At 36.8% G+C, this 21,343-nt stretch overlaps 1 protein-coding gene across 2 annotated transcripts in view; it reads right to left on the reverse strand.

Moving 5' to 3' along the window:
• LOC149833201 (rhodanese-like domain-containing protein 11, chloroplastic) overlaps positions 1-21,343 on the reverse strand; it is a 39,437-nt gene that overhangs the window by 2,553 nt on the left and 15,541 nt on the right. For both annotated transcript variants that reach the window (XM_090014978.1, XM_090014979.1), the window contains exons 3-6: positions 14,923-15,030; positions 14,755-14,851; positions 7,395-7,434; positions 7,237-7,311 (exon numbers count right to left, since the gene is read on the reverse strand). In XM_090014978.1, the coding sequence (XP_089871104.1) occupies positions 7,237-7,311; positions 7,395-7,434; positions 14,755-14,851; positions 14,923-15,030 (320 nt within the window). The remainder of the gene's footprint in view (positions 1-7,236; positions 7,312-7,394; positions 7,435-14,754; positions 14,852-14,922; positions 15,031-21,343) is intronic.

Consider the following 21,343-nt stretch of genomic DNA (forward strand, 5'->3'; position numbering starts at 1 on the left):
AAAAATATATATATATATATTACATTAGGTGATAAGGTACATAATTTAACACCCCCCCTCAAACTTAGGGCAGGATGACCGAGAGTTTGCTAAGAAGAAAGTTGAAACGCGGAGCACACAAGGCTTTGGTGAAGAAATCCGCCAATTGATATTCAGACGTGACATATGGAAGGTCAATGATTCCCTTGAGGTACGCCTCTCGAACATAATGACAATCCATCTCTATGTGTTTGGTCCGCTCATGAAAGGTGTGATTTTTGGCGATATAAATCGCACTTTTGTTGTCACAGCAAAGCTTGGTAGGTCCTTCAATAGTGATTCCCATGTCTTCCAGCAATTGGTGAATCCAAACAATTTCCATGGTAGTAGTTGCCATGGCACGATATTCGGCTTCAGTTGATTATAGAGACACCTTTTGCTGCTTCTTGCATCTCCATGAGATTAATGAGTCTCCTAAGAAAACACAAAAACCAGTGGTGGAGTGACGGTTATTTGGGTCACCTCCCCAATCAGAGTCAGTATAAGCAATTAACCTTAACTCAGAAGAAGAAGACAGAAAAACTCCCTTATTAATAGTGTGCTTTAGGTATCTTACGACACGTAAGATAGCACCCATGTGAACAGAAGTTGGTGCATGCTGAAATTGACTTGTCGTATGCACCGCATGTGAGATATCTGGTCTGGTGATACTTAGATACATCAACGATCCTACGAGTTGCCTGTAGGGAGTAGGATCGGAGAGAGGAACACCATCATCAATCTTCATTTTTGCTCCTACTATAGCAGGAGTTTCACAAACTTTATCATCTGTAATACCTGACCTGTCAATAATCTCAGATGCAAGCTTAGTTTGAGACAAAAAATACCCTCTATGAGAGTATGCAACCTCAATACCCAAAAAATAAGTTAAGAAACCCAAGTCAGACATTTCAAACTTATCCTTTAAAATGGACTTTATGCTTTTAATCCCTTTAGAATCACTCCCAGTAATAAGCATGTCATCCACATATAGCAACAGAATAACAATCCCTGCATTAGACTTTCTAACAAACAAAGCAGTATCAGTAAAGCATGATGAAAAACCATTATCTAACATCACGGAGTTAAACCTATCATACCAAGCTTTGGGAGGTTGTTTTAAACCATACAGTGCTTTCCGAAGACGAAGCACTTTCCCTTTAAGATACTCCATTCCAGGAGGAGCATCCATATATACTTCTTCGTTTAGATCTCCGTTTAAAAACGCATTATTAACATTCATCTGATAGATGTTCCATTTATTTATTGAAGCAACGGTTATAAGACATCGGACAGTGACCATCCGAGCAACGGGGGCAAAAGTCTCCTCATAATCAATCCCATATTTTTGACCATATCCTTTTGCAACTAAGCGGGCCTTATATCTCTCAAGAGACCCATCACACTTAGTTTTGACTTTAAATACCCATCTACACCCTATTGCTTTCTTATCTTTAGGAAGGTCTTGAAACTCCCAGGTTTTTGCTTTCTTTAGGGCTTCAAGTTCATTATTCATAGCAACTATCCATTCTGGGTATTTTCGTGCTTCCTCAAAATCCCTAGGTTCTATGTACGAGTGAATGGCGCTTAGACAGGCTCTATATTTTGGTGAAAAAGACTCATATGAGATGAACCTAGAAGGGGGTTTTCTTGATCTTTCGGTCCTACGAAGATTTCCTTCACTTGAAGGGGTAGACTCACTATCATATCTTTCGAGGGCACTTCTAAAAGTACTCCTATCTCTATGAGAGTAGGTTATAGGATCTCTATGTGGTTCTTCATTAATGGGTTGATCGGTAGGAGTTTCATCATTTTGATTTGTTTCATCATCGCTAGTATCATCATCTTCAGTTAATAAATCAAACAGAAAAGAATAATCTATATTCTCGTCATTAGTTTCAAGTTTTTCGAAACCACTAACATTTTCCAAGAAGCTTACATTTCTGGAAACATAAAGTTTATCACTCTTAACATCATAACAGCGAAAACCTTTATGAGTTTCAGAGTAACCAAGAAAGACACAAGGAATGGCCTTAGGGGAGAGTTTGTCATTTTTATCAGTAAGGACAAAACATTTACATCCAAAAACCCTTAACCTGCTATAATCAGGTTCTTTTTCGTATAATTTTTCAAACGGGGAAATCTTGTTCAAGTTTTTAGATGGAAGTCTATTTATGAGATAGACAGAAGTAAGAGCGGCCTCCGCCCAAAGTTTTTTCGGTATATTTTGAGAAATGAGCAAAGTTCGTGTGGTTTCAATAATATGCCTATGTTTCCGTTCAGCCAACCCATTTTGTTGGGGGGTTTTGGGACAAGACTTTTGATGAAGAATTCCATAGTTTTCAAGATAGCTTTTAAATTCATTGGAAAGGTATTCGCCACCCGAATCGGTTCTAAAAATTTTAAAATTTCCATTGAATTGATTTAAAACCATCATATGAAATGTTTTAAAGGTTGAAAAAACTTCATATTTATGTTTAAGAAAATATATCCAACTAAACCTAGTGAAATCATCCACAAAGATAACATAGTAAGAAAAGCCTCCCTTGGATATCACCGGAGCTGGACCCCATACATCGGAGTGAACGATTTCAAAAGGTTTTGTTGTAAACATGGATCTTTGAGGAAAAGTAAGACTTCTCATTTTTTCAAGAATACATTCATTACAAACAAAATTTTCATTACAAAGATGCTTAATAAAAGACAAATAAGAGATTTTAACAATGTTGGGATGACCCAATCTCTTATGCCATACATGAATATCTTTGTTTTGAGCAACATTACAAAATTGATTCTTGGGAATTTTAAGAAAATCAACATAGTAGAGGTCTCCTCTCCTAGAGCCTTCCCCAATCAATTTCCCGGACTGGCGATCCTGTATCCAACATTTATTAGAAGAGAACTTTATATCGCAACCATAGTCCGAGAGTTGAGAAACGGAAAGTAAATTTAAGTTTAGCTTTGGAATAAGACGAATTTTTGGGATAAAAAAATCTTGTTTTTCAAAATTGCCCATTCCTTTAATTTCAAGAGGGGTTCCATCCGCGGTTGAGACAAAAGATGGAAGGCGATTTTCAGAATAATTAGAAAGAAAACAATGACTTGGAGTCATATGAAACGAAGCACCAGAATCAAGTAGCCAAGATGTCTTACCAAGAGAGGAAGAAGATGACATGGCGGCTCCAGAAGTGCCTCCTTTGAGAAGAGGTTGAAGAGCATCCATAATTTGATGAAGCGAAAGAGGTTCATTTGATGTTGAAGGCCGTTCCTCCGATTGGGATGCTAAAGCAGCGGCGAGGAACTTCTTCCATTTGGGACAATTGGGTTTGATATGTCCCGGTTCTTTACAAAAATGGCAAGTTAATTTGCTATAATCTCTCTTGCCATATCGATCATTTTGCCCTTGATTTTTGAAATGGGGCGGTTTGTAGGTCTTCAAATTATTACCGGGTCTTGACACGGCATTGATCACTTCATAGTCATTTTGAGAAGGTGTAGCAAGAATACTTGGGTTATTTTTACTAATCCCCATACGTGTTTCCTCACCACTTAGCTTGGTGATGACATCTTCAATAGATGGGGAGGTAAAAGCCGATAGAAGGGAGGACCGAATTTGCTCAAATTCGGGTCTAAGACCATTTAAGAAGTTGAAGAAACGATCTTCCTCTAGTTGTTTGTGCCTTAATTCAATAGCTTCTCCGCTCCATTTTGGTTCGAGCATGGCAAGCTCGTCCCAAATAGATGATAATTCGGCAAAATATTCCCGAATAGATAAATCATTTTGTTGAAGAGTCAAGGCTTTCTTTTGGAGGTAGTATTTGTGAGACAAGTCCCTTGACGTATACATTTTTTCAAGGTATAACCAAGCTTCGGAGGCCCTTTTAAATTTGATGATGTTGGCATTGATCTTGGTTTCTACGGACGAAAAAATCCAAGACAATATTTTGAAGTTCTTCATTTCTCGCTCATCATGCCTTTTGGAATATTCTTCTAAGGCCTTTTGTCTATCTTCTCCTTCAAGAATCTTGATTTCCCCTTTCTCTATAATAGAAAGCTTGGGTTCGGGTTCCGATATGGAACCTTGAACATAACCCCAAAGACCTTTCCCTTTGATATGGGCTTCCATGTTGCCGGCCCAAACATGGTAGTTCGAACCACTAAGTTTAAAACAAAGGGAGAAGTGGGAGTCTTTTTCACCCATTATGGAGAGGAGAAGATGAAAAATAAAGCGTACCTTAACGGATTTTCAACCTTTTCTTGACGAAAGTTGCTTCTAAAATATTGCCCGGAGCAAATGCTTTACTCAAAAACTTCACTAGCTTGAGGGCACGATTTTCGAGGTGCTTACAAGAGGCGAGATATACGATCTTCTTTCTTCCAACGAGGCTCTGATACCATGTAAAAGTATCTTCAACAAGATACTAATATCAAGACCTTAATATTCTTGATATTGAACCCACCACGAAAGCACAATAAGAACACTTTGGAACACTTGTGCACAAAAAGCACAACCCACAAATAACTCACTAATGCACGAAGGCATAAAAACAATGGAATCAATTTATTGAGAACTTGGGCTTTGACTCAAAGCCATAAGAGAATACAAGGAGAGAGCCCCTATTTATAACAACCCAAAAGGGAGCCTTGGAGGGGCTCCACTCATAGACGTTGGAGCCCCTCCAACGGTCACAAATGTGACCGTTGGAGGGGCCCAACGTCTATTTGAGTGGGCCCCCCAAGGTTCCTTTAAGTACAAAAATAAAAGAAATAAAAATAAAGAAAAAAGAAAAACTAAAAAGAAATTACAAACACATTCAAAAGGTGAATGTGCGTAAAATGGAAGAAAAGACGAAACTACCCCTATGACTAAATAATAAGAAATATATATATTTTATATATATAAAAAGTAGATACATATACATATATATTAATATATGTATATGTATTACCTTATATATATAAAATATATATATATTACATTAGGTGATAAGGTACATAATTTAACAGTTATTACCTACAAAAGATATAAATAGGTCAAGTCCAAGTATTACCCAACTGCACCTAATGCAGCCTGATCATAATTGGACACCGACCACTAACGCAGATCCAATTAGATAATCAGGCTGGGTAATAAATGTCAAAGTGGAAAGTAGACCTCAGCATGGTTTGGGTGCTTACAAACCAGCTTGAGTCTAGCCTAAGGGTGGACATTGGGCTGAGCTATTAGAGGCTAGCCCGGTTTTGGCAGGTCGGACACAGGCTGGGGCCAGAGGATGACATGGATGGCCAGGCCCATATAGAAAATAGGAATCTACAAGACTCCATCCATGCCCGACTCGTACCAGATGGGTTTTTTTCAAAAAATTTGGTGTTTTTTCAAAATTCTAACCTTACAGATGTGTTTTACGTGCTTGTTTTCATAGGAATCAGGTCTTGGATCATTTCATTCTGATGCGTGGATAGGCTTTTATAAAGTTCCAAAATCAACGGTTTATAATTTTTTTTAAACTTTTGAGGCTCCAAAAACCATTTTTTTCATCCAAAATGCATGATCCAAGAGACAATTTCTAGTGAATCGATCATGCAGAACACATCCGTAAGGTCGGATTTTCGAAAAAAAGCCCATTGGGTACAGGTCGGGCAGGGATGAGTCGGGTATATTACCACTGCTATATATATATATATTATATATATATATATAGAGAGAGAGAGAGGTACTTGCATATGTCCATACAGTGCAGGCAGCCAGCTTTTCTTTTCATTTTTTGAAATATCTGTAGAAAATACATGTATGTTTTTGTGGGAACCTGCACTTGAATTGTCCAATTATGATAGGTGAGCAGTTTTTTAAGGGCCTGAAAAATCAGCGCCCACAGTTTTTGTTATTTTCAATGCTCAATGTGTTTTTCATTGAAAAACACCATCTATGTACCTAGCTAATGGTCCATGCTGAACATATCTACAGGGACTGATTTGCAAAACAATCACTGAAAAATGGAAATCCGCTGTTATGTGCCATCTGCAACATATGAGCGTACTCTCTCTCTCTCTCTCTCTCTCTCTCTCTCTATATATATATATATATATATATATATATATATATATATATATATATATATATCACACACACACACATACTTATGATTGACCTGTCAATGAGCCCGACAGCCATCCAAGGAACCATCCAGCCTGCTCCCCAGTGGCCCAGCCCTGTCAGATTTGGAAATTTTACATACAGGTTTTTCTAAGAGAAGTCTTTCATCCAATATATATTCCTAAGGAGCCTACACAAGCTGAGCTGAGTCGAGCACCCCATGTTCTTGCACAGCTTATGTGACCTTGATTAGCAGCTTGTGGCTCAGCCTGCCAAGCTCAATTTATGAGCCTGAATGGGCTTTTGATGTGTCAAGTCCAGCCGAATCACAAGCTGTTCATCTCAATTTGCAGCCCTACTCACTCTTGGTGGTATTAAGATGCCAATATACTAAGATATCTTATCCGTTTCTCCAAGAAAATGGACTCATCTAGAAAAGATTTTTAGGTTCCAATGATACATATAGGACACATGCAACTCGTAGGCCTTTTATTTATGTTTGCACACCTATAAGTTTCAATAAGTTCAATCATGAATTTATTGTGGATGACTTTCTTCCCAGATAGACTATAACAATGCACTTATTCTTTGACCGCAAGTATATAATTTATGGGAGCATTCTTCCATCTACCTAGAAGCATTTGCACATCTAGCTTGCCAAGTGTGAATCAGTTCCCAAGTCACAGAAGCATGAATTGAAAGTAGGATTTTTTAACCAAATATGAAAATATAGCCACAATATACTTCACTCAGTTGACCAACTGTCAGCAGGGGATTGTCCATAAGATGGAGACTCAGCAAAACCAACTAAAACTCCAAGAACCCAGATGATTTGGTTCGATGGAGATAACCTACTACACTATTTTCTCTCACATACATTATTATCTGAAAAATAGAAATACATATAAAAAAGTAGGGAAAGAACTACAATCACAAAAAGGCTCAAGGGACAGGTTAGAAATATCATAGACCAAGACAAATGTCAAGCAATTCAGATATTTGCTAGAACTGAACTCATACACATCCTTTTCTGACCTTCCTACATTTATTTATTGAGAAAATAACACATGGATTTGTTCATGCATGCACACGTACAAGAAACGATAGGATAGTTGGAAATACACCTCAACCCCTTCTGGCATGCAACAATGAGATCAGCATCTTTGGGAAATTTCTCCTCTACCATTTTGATGAAGTTGCTGCCATGAAAAGTCACCATGAAATTTAAATGCAATAAAATTTACAGTAGTAAAAAACCAGAAGAAACATGACCATGATGTACTTTTGAAAGGCTAATGTAGGAGCACCACTCCACCAACCTCCTGCAGGGGAATTTGTTCCAGATTTAGAACTATTTTGTTCACATTCTCATTGAAACAATTAAACTGCATAAAAATATTGAGATCACCTTCTACCTAAACACCGTAGCTTATTAAGGGATGAGCAAAACTAGCAAATCATTTGTTTCGATTATCAATGGTAGCAAGTGAATTCCAGAACCAAATTTGTATTCATGCCGTGTGCATGATATATGGGTACATTACACATGAAGATTTGAAACTGCATGACAGGAAAACAATGCAACTTGTCCTTGCAAACAAGACCTCCGATAGCAAGACAGTATACTCCGAAAAACATGCAAGTCTTCAGGCTAAATCAAACTCGAGAAAACCAAAAATGCTAAAGATGCAAGACACAGTTGAGGAAAAACAGGTTGAAATTAATAATATTGCCACATGAAGCAAACTAAACTTGTTGATAATATGCAAAGAAATGCATAAAACTAACATCTATCTTTTCACATAAATCAGATAGAAAATTCAAGATCTATTGTTGTGAAATTGCAACCCGTCCCATAAGGAATCCAAAATGTCTGGGTCGCGTGACATTTTATTACAGAATTTAGATCATTTATATTCCTGTTATTCTTTGTTATGCCTAGCAGATATCAATTTGATTCGGTAATTTCTTGCAACATCAGCTAAGATATAAACTCGTACTCAGCATATTTTAACTTACGTCCACTAACACACAACTCATCTAAGCCTCTGAATACTCTTCGGACTTTAGGGAAAAAGAAGTGACTATCTTGAGTATGCATCCTCATATTTTCAATTTAAGATACTTCCACTAAAATATTTTTTGTATTTAAGATGTTAGAAAAGTTGAGCTCAATGAAGGCCTCCTCTTCAAACTTCATTGTTGTGTGTATACGATGATCAATTTAACTTTTGAATTAGTTATTATATCAGGATGACTGATTTTCAAAATGATAACTGGAAGGTCCATCCAATAACTTTACAATGAAATAACAAATTTAATGCTCATGTCACTATTTAAGAAAAAGCTCATATACATGTATAGTAAGTCGGTAATAGTCTTTGGTTATTCACTGTTCATTTCTCCTTTCAAACTTGAATAGATCATGAAGATTTTCAGAAGTCACTCTATAAGGGATTACTAACCCAAAGCATCCTTTTGGGCCTCAACCAAAATCCAATTGGACCTGGCTTAGGCGAAGCTAGTCTGTAACCTGCAGCGGATGGACAATGACTACAAAGTGGTTAATTGGGTAAAATCTCCATCTCTAAAAATTTGATATATTTTCCTACTAGGTTTGATTGAATCATGGATCACATCTAGATCTAGTTTATAAACATCCAAATAAGGTGCCTTCCAAGTTTCCAACTAGTACTCCAGCCCTTCAGAACAAACACAATTAGCTTGATCTGCTTTGCCAGTATCAGATCAAGCCTTGTAAAGCCAGACACATTGCTCTAGCCATGAGTAGATACTCCTGTAATCTGTTGTTTGAAGGTAGAAAGATACTATCTCTGAGACATTAGGTCCCGGTTTCAAAGAAGGATGAATTTAGAAAGCAACAAGAAGTGATAAAACTGACATCATGGTTGGAACAAGTAGAGAATGTAAAAGATATATTAGTTTATGCTCAAGGAAAGAGCCTGCTTTCTGCATCGAACAAGATAAAAGTCAATGTCCTCATTTGTCTGGTGGTGAAGAATATCCCTACCAAGAAGCAAGGGTTACAATCAATTTACACATGGTCCTACTCAGAAATTAACTTCACGGCTGATATCATTACTGTCAACCTGGAAGGAACATGCCAAAGTACATAAGGAGGGCATTATAACCTTGGACTGTAATGCCCGCAATTTTTCGAGGAATTTTTGTAAATTTTCGCAAATGTCTTTATATGTGATAATTTGATAATGGTCATTTGTGTTATACAAAATATAATAGATTAGGTCTCGGAACAAGACTTAGAAAAAAAATATAGAATATATCCAAAACACCAATAGGTCCTGTCGACCTTAGTGGAAATTATTTTCGAAATACATTTCTGAGAAAATAGAATTTTTAGAAAAAGAAAATATAATTAAGCTAGACGAATTTTGGTTTAGAAAAAATTCACATACATTTGAAAATAATTTGGGTTGCATTTAGAGTCATGCCATTTAAAACTTAAACCCTAGTTTTGAAAGAATTGAAATCCAAAAATATTAAATTAAGTTAATTAAATGGAATGGAAAATGTAATTTAATTAAATTGAATACGATGGTAGAGGTCCATAGGTGGACCGTCCCATTCTATATGGCACCTCCTTATTAACTTAAACAAAAAGAAAAATAAGTGAAGTTAAAGCTTTAAATTCAAAGTTTTAAAAGTTTTCAAAAAACTAAATCTTTATCAAAGTCAAAACTTGCATAATTGCTAAGGAAAGCCTCCCAAGAGGAGGGGGGTGTCCCATCCTAGACCTTTTTTCTAGGATGGAAAGGGCTGGAAAAAAATAGAAAGAAGGTGGAATTGTGAAAAGGAAAGAAAAAAAAATTAAAGCTTGACAAGGTCAAGCAAGCAAGCTTGACCCTAATCAAATTGAAAAGGGTTGAAAACCCCAAGGGAGGTGTCAACCAGCCCATATGCCTTAAGTATATAGTATATAATATATACTATACATTATATATGTATTGCATAATATATATTAACCTAAGTATAGTATATAGAAAAAAAAGGAAGAAAAAATAAAATAAAAGAGAATAGGAAACAAATAAGTAGAAGAATGAAAAGGAGGGTATATATTAGATCAAGGGCCGAGATTAGCCTAGCCCTTGACCTAATCCTCCTAAGCTATAAAAAGGGAGGAGGGGCTCACGCCACTCCAATTTGGCCCTTTCTCATTTTTTTTTACTCTCTCTATTCTCTCCTTCTCCCTCTTGCTTCTTCTCTCTTCTTCTTCTTTTCTTCTCTTCTTATGGTTTCCCTCTTGTTCAACCAAGAGGAGAACCTACATATGTGGGTGGAGCGAGTTGATCACCTAGACGCAGCCACCATACAAAGTGGATGACCGGTTCGCTTGTGAAGTTCATCTTTTTTGATAGAAAAGAAGTGTTTTTGCGCAAAATGTAAGAGGTTCTATTCTCTACACGTAAATCGGAACTCGTAGGCACAAGTTTATTTTGATTTCTAATAAAACAAACCCTGTACCAAACCCCCCATGCGCGGGATTGATATTGAATTTGTCGAAATCAAAATAGAGAGGGTTTTCGAAAGAAAACCCTTCTCAAAAATCGTTTTTGTCAAAATCGTTTTCTTGAATTTGAATTATCATATTGTCAAAAAAGAAAAGCTTTCATAGAAAATTTAATTTGGATTAAGGAAGAAGGGTTGATTCTGATTCTCTCAAAGAGGAATCGGTTCCACCCCTAAAGTGAACAAATAACTTGTAATAAAAACGAATAAAGTTATGTAATACATGTTATGGGATTTTCAGAAACAAAAATTGTATTTGCTTAAAAGTAAGGTAAAATTTATTATTTTCTTGCGAAACTTCTAGTTAGAAATTGTAGTCTAATGTTCATGTACAAGAGGTATGATGTTTATCATGTTTTTGTTATTTTTATCATGGAAAAATATGCATTTCTATACTTGATATTGCAAAAATACCGAAATTATTTCTGAGGAAATAGGGTTTAAAAAGATGGATCGATTTTTCAGCCTAACTGCTGCGAAAACAAGATTTGTCCACGAGAGATCATATAAAAATCATATGTTGTTGTTTTGGAGATTTTATTTAATGAATTCATGTGAAGAAAAATAGAAATATGAATTCGGGTGGCTTATTTTTGCTCACCCGAATGCTTATTGCCTGTCAATACGTATTTTCGGCCTGACACCCGACCGGTAAATCGTTTGTATCTCCCTCGTCAGAAAGAGTTTTTATAAACAGTTTGTTGCGTTAGAAATCTAACAAAATTTCATAAATTCTGTAAAATTTTGAGCTTTGTTCTTGAATTAAGCACTGAATCGTGACAATCAGAACAGAAAAGTACAAGCATGCACTAAACCGGTCGTATCTCCGTCATCTGAATGAATTTTTACAAACAGTTTGTGGCATCGGAAAGCTGACATAATTATCTGTAACCTATAAAAATTTTACCTTTATCTGACGACTGTACACTTTTCTGTGACAGTTGTAACAGTCGGACAAAATTGAGGTTCGATAAGTTTTGAACCGGTTAAAGGCCCAGTTAGCATATATGTACGGTTTTTATATGGTTTTCGAGTATGCATACATTCAACATGAAGCAATGACTTAACTATAAACATTTAAATGCATCCAACCATTCGCATTAACATGCATATGTCATTCATTTCAATGTCAACAATCATAAACAATTGCACATTCGTATTCGATCACAGTTTCGACCCTTTTCGTCCAGTTCATTAGCGAATGGCCATAAAGGCTAATTAGTGCATGAGCACTTCGTTCAATTTGTGCCTTATATTAGGCACTCAGTTTCGGCATAAAAATATCTTAGTAGTTCATATGCAGTATGATACTCATTCGCAAAAGCAAAACGAAAGAAAAGCATTGTGCAATGATACTTAAAGTATATGTTTTAAGAATGTGCATCCATGGACCCGGAAGAAGTTGAATCTCTGAGTTGGATTCATAAGTGAGTGTTGCATAAAATTAATTAATTTAAAAAGTTTAACTATTTAACACTAAAAATCGATGCTTGCAAGGAGAGGGCAAGCGGTACTTTCGGCTTTATGGGCATTATTTCAAGCATGGAAGGTTGCTCTTCCCCAACCACGAAGATAGGAAAAAACTCTGCATTAGACTACAACATAGATGATATAAACTCATGAGTGGAAAACTGATGCATCAGAATGATGGTGTTGCGAGCGTTCTCTCGATACGCTCTTCCCTCACCTGTAGACTAGTGAAAGGTGTTCGGCCAGACCAAAGCCACAATTATATGAAAATACTGCCTGCGTCATGGCCCTGATCCAGGTTTAAGCCTGTGTTAGTACCCACAGGGCTAAGAACTGAAACCTAAAGTGATTACGCATTTAATTAGGCATGGCATGCATCATTTAAAAAAGAAAACCTAATTAAAAATAGTCACTCATGCATACAGTTTGACTTCTGTAATGGTAAGTGCATGCTTGCTTTTGATGGAAAGAATTACGTAAATGAACGATTGAAAGTCCTATAAGAAATTATTTTGCATGTATTCTTGTGTGATTAATTAGTGTTTGGGCGTGAGTATCGAATTAATCCTTGCTTACTTTTTTAATTTATGTGTATTGAATAGCTCTGCCCTACTGATGACTTAATTGTCTGACTCTATTATTGTTTAATGTTTTCAAGTAGTGAATAGACGAACATACGATAGCGAGAGGTTGCGACGGGAACTGAGTTAGGCCTTCCAATTTTTGGATTTGTTTTCGATTGTGAGCATTTACGAGTGCTCAAGACTGATAAATTTTAATTTGAAAGAACTCTGATGTTATTTAATTCAAAGTTGTAATGGACATCTAATTATGTGTGAATGTTCAATTTTAAATTTGAAGTATATTTGAAAAGGATATGATAGAAATGTAATACATCAAAACTTTTATCTCGTTCGAATTTTCGCTGCAATTTTATAAAACCATTTAAAAAAAAATTACATGATTTTCAGGATAGAAATTTTGGGGTGTTACAACTTGGTATCAGAGCATAAAGGAAAGTTTGGCTCAAACTCGTCCAATTGACCAACAGTGCCTGGTGAGTATGTTTTTTTTTTATTTTTACACACTGATATGAAAGTAATTCCTGAGATATTTAAATTTTTATAATTTGTGCAAATTCTGAACTTCGATTTTAAATAGGGACATCAATAGAAATACACATTTCTTTGTGTCCACACAGTTTGCAAACATAGTTGATATAACTCCTATCACTTTGGGATACATTTTGAAAATCATCACCCTCGAGCGGTAGATCCATCGCTCGCACTTATTTGTCGAATGTGGATGTGATTATCTCAGGGTAGAACATCTTTGTCAACCTGATCTTACTAGATATGGTGGAGTTTGATGTGATTCTTGGCATGGATTGAATGTACAAGCACTATACTTGTATGATATGTCGTGAGCGTCGAATAAAGTTTAATCGTCCTGATCAACCTGTACTTGAGTACAAGGCTAGTAAGAAAGAAAGTAAAGGGAGAATGATCTCAGCATTGAAGGCCCAACGTTGTATGAAGAAGGGTTGTGAGGCCTTCTGGGCCAGTGTTTCTTTGGTAGAACTCAACACGACCCTGATGAATGACCTGAACGTGATTCACGAATTCGCAGACGTGTTTCCTAATGACTTACCAGGCATACCGCCTGCAAGGGAGATTGACTTTGCTATAGAGTTGGTGCTTGGTACGGCCCCAATCTCTAGAGCTCCTTATCGTTTGGCCCCTATAGAATTAGAAGAATTAAAGAAGCAACTTCAAGAGCTGATGAACAAGGGATTCATTAAGCTGAGCGTTTCGTCGTTGGGTGCTCCAGTATTGTTCGTCAAGAAAAAGAATGGGTCAAAACACTTGTGCATTGATTATCGCATGTTGAACCAGGTGATGATTAAGAATAAATATCCTCTTCCACGAATCAACGATTTGTTTGATCAACTTCGAGATGCCAAGGTCTTTTCAAAGATAGATCTTCGATCTGGTTATCACCAATTGAGGATCAATGAGTCAGATGTGCAGAAGACAGCATTCAGGACGCGGTATAGTCACTACGAGTTTTTGGTAATGCCCTTTGGGCTAACTAATGCTCCAGCAGCATTCATGGACCTGATGAACAAGATTTTTCGTCCTTATCTGGATTTGTTTGTGATAGTCTTCATCGATGATATATTGATCTATTCAGAGAGTGACGAAGATCATAGTGAGCACTTGAGGATCGTTCTCGAGACACTTAGACAACATCAGTTGTATGCGAAATTTTCTAAGTGTAAATTCTGGTTGGAGCAGGTCATGTTTTTGGGACATGTGATCTCAAAAGACGAGGTATCAGTGGACCCTGCTACGGTAAATTCATCTCGATGATTAGCCCTTGAGAAAGATTTTTTCTTAGGATTTTGAGCCTAATTGTTTAACTCTTGTAGTTTTGGAATTGTATTAGGTGGAAGGAGTCTTAGACTGAAAACAACCAAAGAGCATGTTACATGGATATTGTACAAAGTTCATCTGGGTGCAACTAATGCGGAAAAAAAAATTATGAAACCGTTGGAATGTAACTCAAAAACTTGTACACATAAAAGGATCACAGTATTTATACAGAAAATTCATATCCTATACCCATCACAAAGTTTGTCATCTTTTTGGATAATGTCCCTGTATCCAATCTGTTGTCCACGTCAAATATTGGTATCCAAGTAGATCCCTTGACCCAGGCCTGCAAAAGGGAGCCATACTCAACAGTCTTAACTAGAAGTTCACCACAAGGAACCAGGTTAAGTCAATTACCTTATTGTGTTCTACTGAGGGTCGAACATCAAGAAGGGCTTTATTTGATAATTGAACTGCATAGCCAGCTTCCTTAGTTGAAAGAGGCATGACCTTACCTTCCCTGACCTGTAAACAAAGTAAATTATTATTGGAAACCATTTCATAGAACAGGATAGATTATAAAATGCTACCAGAAAATGTGAAACATTTCAGTGCCTGAAAGCTATGCATAACTGGTTGAGGTAAACTACCAGCACTTATGGTGGCCTTAGATATGTACTAAGGAATGGTACTGAAGATCAAGCATCTGAACTTTGTCAAGCACACGGAAGATACATACTAAATTAGATTTGAGCAGAGACAGGATACAGGGAGCGCTCAAGTGCCCGGGTATGTGACACTAGCCAATCACATGACAGCATTGCATGGGACCCACAGCAACAGATTGCAGGCCCCACATTAAATGCTGTCATACCATTGGCTGTCACATACCCGGGCACTTAAGCGCTCCCTAGATCCCCTCACCCTACATAGAAGCATGCAACTATAAGGACACCATAGATGATGTTGCCATATTGACAGAAGCAACATGGAGAAGAAAACAGATCTCCTACAGAGAAAATTGTGGAATGACTTGAGATGAAGAAGGAAAGAAGTAAATAAACCACACATCAAATCCAAGATTTCATTTAGCTTCCCTTACATGGAAACAGAGTCATAGATATCGGCGATATTTTCAAAATATTTTGTTATTATCGCTGTAAAATTAAAAAATTATTTTACCAGAAAATCTAGTGATATTTTGAAATTATTGGATATTTCAATTTATCACGATAATATGGGGCTAATATCGAGAAAACCTTGGGAATTTGTATTCGTATTTTATTGCTTCTTTGCTTAATATATTTTTTCTTATTTATATTTATACTCATGCTTTTATTGCTTATTGCTTAACATTATATTTTCTTTTTTTCTAACTTTTTAATTTTCTGTGATTTTCCCGAGATTTTCCTGATATTTATTGAAAACCCCATAATATCCCCAAGTTTTTTCCTCACCAAGATATAGCCGAGACGGAATTTGGGACTATGGATGGAACCCCTACAGATGACAGATGAGAAGCTCAAATAAGATAAACGAGACTCTTTTGTCCAACTTCATAAATATTTTATTCTTTTAACTTCAAACAAAAAAAAAGAGCCTATGCTCAAAAAAGATAGTTATTACATGACAGTGTAAGAGATTCCATCACAAGTACCGTTCTTGTAATCTGTCACATGGATATGGATAAGCAGTATGATCGAGTAGTAGAAAACACAGGCAATTTTCAAAAATATGGCAGACCATGCTAATCATCATTGTATCTGAGTTATGCATCCATGCGTTTTTACGTGAGACCACAAACATAATACTTCACTAAAACTAAAAAACAGAAAAAAAAATGAGACACACTGTAAATGCATCCACAAACACACATGAAAGAACTAGAATGACACGCTTGTCAGGTTTATTTAAGTTACATGTTAAATTGGTCACAATATAAATATAAAGCCATTCAAAACTAAAGGGCTCTAGAGTTGGACCCCCCAGCGTGAAAGACATCCAGCTTAATTATCTATTAGACTATTACCTATGTCACATGGGTGCGGATGCAGGGATGCGGCACTTTAAAAAAACATGGGTGCGGCAAAAAAAATCGGGTTTGGATCCGTGTCAAATTCGGATCCAACCCGGATCCAAACCCGATAAAACATGTTTTAAATAAGCACGCAGGGTAGGGTTTCATTCGTGAAACCCTCCCCCACGCTGCTCACTCTCTCTCCTCGCTCGCCTTCTCCCCCCGCCGCAGGCTCCAACTCTTCCGTTTGTTTTCTGGCCACCTGACGCCGGCAAGCTCCACGTCCGGCGAGCCCCCCCTCCGTCCCCCTTTCAGGTGAGTTCCCTCTCGCCTCTCTCTTTCCTCGTTGTCTTCTTCTTCTTCTTCTTCTTCTTCTTCTTCTTCTTCTTCTTCTTCTTCAGGCGAGCCTCCCTCGACGTCTTTTTTTTACATAAATGACCCTGGGTGCGTTGACCACACCCAAGGTCTGGTTGATCGCACCCACGTCGCATCGACGCGGGTGCGGCACCTGGTTAGCCGAATCCCTGTGACATAGTCTATTACAAATGCTTTAATGTATTCCATCATGTCCTTTAACTAATATCCATGTATATTGCTAATGCCTTGTTGTGGGTGTCATGAATTTCGGACCCACTCTGATCCATGACCCAATCCAAAAATATTTTGGTGACTTTACAATAGGGATTTCCAATGGGTGTTTGTGGTGGTGTGGAGGGATGGGTCATTTTTCCCTTTTGTACCGACTAAGGTTTTATGCTCTTCGTTATGTTTATAGCTGCTTCCTTTTGAGAGTTGGGTATGAGAGTTTCAAGGGTATTGGGGATTAGGGTTTTAAGAGATTTATATCTCACCTCTGTATTTTTCTCGCATTTATTAGTGGATTTCTTGCTCCTCCGTCACTCATGGACGTAGGCTTGAGGGACGAACCATGTAAATCTCTTGTTTTCTCTCTTCTCTCTATCTTGTGGTTTGCTTGTTTTCGTTGTGTTTGTAATGTCACGTATTTTCACACTTAATTAAATTTGAGATTTTCGAAAATTTGGCCAAGTCTGGGAGAAAAATCGTTTGAACCTCAATTTTAGATTAGTGTTTTTGAGTTTGGGTTTCACCCAAGTCTCATCAACTAGGTGTAAACGAGACAATCGAAACGTGATAAAAAATTTTATTTCGACCTTTAAATTCGAGCGAAATTCAGGTTATTTTCGAGCGAAATTCAGAATTTGATATTCGTGTAATATGTTGTTGGATGCGTCTCAAAATTCTGAGCGCAAAAATATTTTAATTTTCTAGATTCGGGCTACGGTTGGCCCAAAAATCACGTTTTTTCAAATATTGAGCAGTTTGTCGAAATGGATCTGGAGTTAGATCGGGTTGGATCCGATGCATATGATCCAAATTATTATGGATTCGGATCTTACTTAAGACCTACTTTAATCTGGATTTAATCCAGATCTTGATCCATTTTCGTTTTGGGTATAGCTTTGTATTTTGGATCCGAATCCAGATCCAAATTTATGCTCAATATTTTTATAGCTTTAAATTCAATTAGGAGCTTTAAATTAGAGTTAATTAAGTATAAAAAGTCTTCCTAGTCAATTTGACTATTTTTTGGAAGCTTTTAAACAATTAATAATTAATAAATACTTAATAATTATTTATTTATTTATTTATTTTTTATTAATTTCGAGATGGTAATGGGGGCTGACTAGGGCTTCCTAAAATGGACACTCTTGCTTACCTAAGAAGCCTTGAGGAACTTTTAAGAAAGAAGGTTTGAAAATAAAATATATAGAAATTTTCAAAGAAGTCGAGTTTTAGGAAATGGAAGTTTTTGAAAAAGGGCAAGAAAGGAGAGGGTCCAAGAGGGAAACCCACCCTCTCCAGCCCATCTAAAGAGGGCTGGAGAAGGGGGGGAGTCACCCCTCTCCCTCACTTTATAAAAGAAAAAAAAAAGGGGGAAAGGAAAGAGAGAAAAGAGAAAGAGAGAGAAGAGAGGAAGGGGGAAAGAGGAAGAAAAAGAATCTTCTTCTCCAGCCATCCAACCTCTATTTTTCTTGTCTCTTCCGATTTTCAATAAGGTACGGGTCCCCTCTCTTGAATCAAGTGGGATATTGGGTGTAGATGGGTTTTCAAGCATGTTTTATGGAAACTCACGAGAAAAGTGTAGATCTATGAGTCTACTCCAACATATATGAACTTCCTTTCCAAACATAAATTTTTGTGCATACTTCTTTTTATGCAAAAAAAAAAGCAGAGTTTCATGGGCAGTGGGTATGCTTATCTTGATATTGCTTTTAGTGGATATTGATCTTCATAAAAGATAACGTTGGATGTAGACATGCCAAGGATGAATATAGGATTGATTACATGATTTTTCAGGAATGCATATGAAATCCGTATGATACTAAAGGCTTAATTTAAAGAAAATCTGTCCAAGCTTATTATGAACATTCAGCATGGTTTATTTCTGTTTATTTGTGGTGTTCTGGTGTGAAGGATTTGATGATTATAGGTGGGATCTTTCTCCTAGTCCTCAGCTTCACGTGGACAGGAGAATCCTTATAAATTTAATGGCAGGGCATGGCCAAGCCTGGCAGCACTCGTAGGGTAAATACAATTCAAACAGTAGTAATCATTATAGTTGTCTTACAAATATGCTAATCTTGCGAGCACTGATGCTTAGGAATCAAAATAACCCAAGAATCAATATGTTTAAGTGATCACGTTGATGTCTGAAACGTAGTTGCTATGAAACCTTATTAGAAAACCAAATGTATGACCATGGGTTTACCAATTCACAGAAATTCAGGTTGCAATAATGCCACAGTTATTGATGTCAATGTATCATATTAAACACCAGCACACCACTCAGTGTAAACACTGAGGAATCAAATATGTCCACCAACACACTGGATGAGCATAATCACTCCAGCCACAGAGTATGTGCTCTATTTGTGTCAGCCAAGCAGCATCCGCATGTACAATTGTCATCAGGTCCAGAAACTGGAGAATGTTTGCTTCAAGTTTATAACACTTATGAATCTGAATACCAAGGAGCTAAGAGATTATGATGATCTGGGAATCGGTTAGCACTGTTAAACTATAAGATCATGTAGTAAGCCCATTAGATGTTTATACATAACACGTGAATATAACAATATGGACAATTTCTAGTATGCACATTTCGTCAGTTTTCTCCAGTTATTGTCCCCTACCACCATTAATACACCATTTGTTGAATATGCTAAGATTTTTGTGTTTGTATTAGGAGTGCAAAAGATCATACTGGTATATGTCCATTTAGATGCGAGTTTTTTTTTAGAGAAGTATCAGCAGTTGGCCTAGCATTGCAGTACAAGAACAGTACATGGAATACAGAATAGAAGAAGACTGCTCTTAAGCATCCAATCAACACTCAGTTTTTGTTCCTCATAGATATTTAAAATCATATTTTAAAATGTAATGTAGAATGAACTTTTTGGTACCCAGTTAGGTGGGTAGTCACCTGATCCCATCTTCAAGTTTGAATGTGAATGTGGTCTTTAAAGCCTCATTTAGGTCTTTGCTAATTTATTTAAGATTCCCTGGACGACTAATAATTGAGGATAGAATGATGAGTCCTTCACCCACCAATAACCAAGCTCGGACTTAATTTTCACTGTGCATTGACTATGGTCAGTAAGTGTCCATCCATCCAAATCCTTTCGTTTTATGCATAACCAGACTTGTAATGGTTTTAATGGTTTTAAGGAATTTGCATAGTATACTAGCTGAGTTGAGGAATCACAAAATGTAAACCGGGTTGTATGAACGTGAAGTCTGAACGTGTAACCGATTAGTTATTTAGGCCAAGCAGTTTTTGCTTGCAAATTAATTTCTGTATGTCTGGTACTTATGTTGTTGTGCATAAGCTATTGCATGCTCTTATTGGCAATACTTTCATTATCGCTCGCCAGCGATCACATCTTCACAACTATGGTATCATTGTTACAATGGGAGATATGGACACCTATAGATGCAATTTTGATTTTCTGAGGATGTTTATTGTTGTAAAGGTAGTAAAGTATATGTCACTCAATCCATTTGTGTTGCATCTAACTAATACTTTATACTATATGCAGTCAGATATAACCATTTCAGTGCCATAAAATAATGACAAGCAATGGCACTTGATGTTACTTAAATCTGGAATTAGGCACTTAGTATGCTTGATAAATTTTCAGATCTTGGTTATGCACATGTATGTTGATTTTAATACATGTTATGAATGAGATTGTTCATATGCTTTGATTTGATGTGGCATGCCTAAGCATTATGCTATTATAAAATTTGTTCAAGTACATGTACATACATATGAAATCGATGTGTTTAGCATGCACAATACTGCATGAATGTTCACATGTACTTATGAATCATTAATGAATGCAGGTGTGTGGAATGATTACATAAAAGAACATGGACAGGAATAGTGAACACATCATATGACTCTTGTAGCTCATGCACATTTTTAAATTTGGCAAACATGAATGTGCATTGGAAAGCATGTTACAATGTTTGCATATATGACATGTTATGATTTTTGCATATGATGCATCGATGATCATAGTGAGTCATCGCGGGCCTGGTGAGCCCTGAGCTTGGATTGCTCCTTGTTTTTATGCATCGCAAAAATCACATTTGACATTTTTCTCTATATTGCACTGTTCTACATTTTTACACGGAGTGGAGTCCTGTGATGAGCCTCGCACTTGGAGATGCGAATTTGTGATATTAATTTGGCATGCTGAATTACAAATTAATGAAACAACTATTAATAATAAC

Source organism: Nuphar pumila, chromosome 7, assembly GCF_984573655.1.
Source record: "Nuphar pumila chromosome 7, dmNupPumi1.hap1.1, whole genome shotgun sequence".
Lineage (NCBI taxonomy): Eukaryota > Viridiplantae > Streptophyta > Magnoliopsida > Nymphaeales > Nymphaeaceae > Nuphar > Nuphar pumila.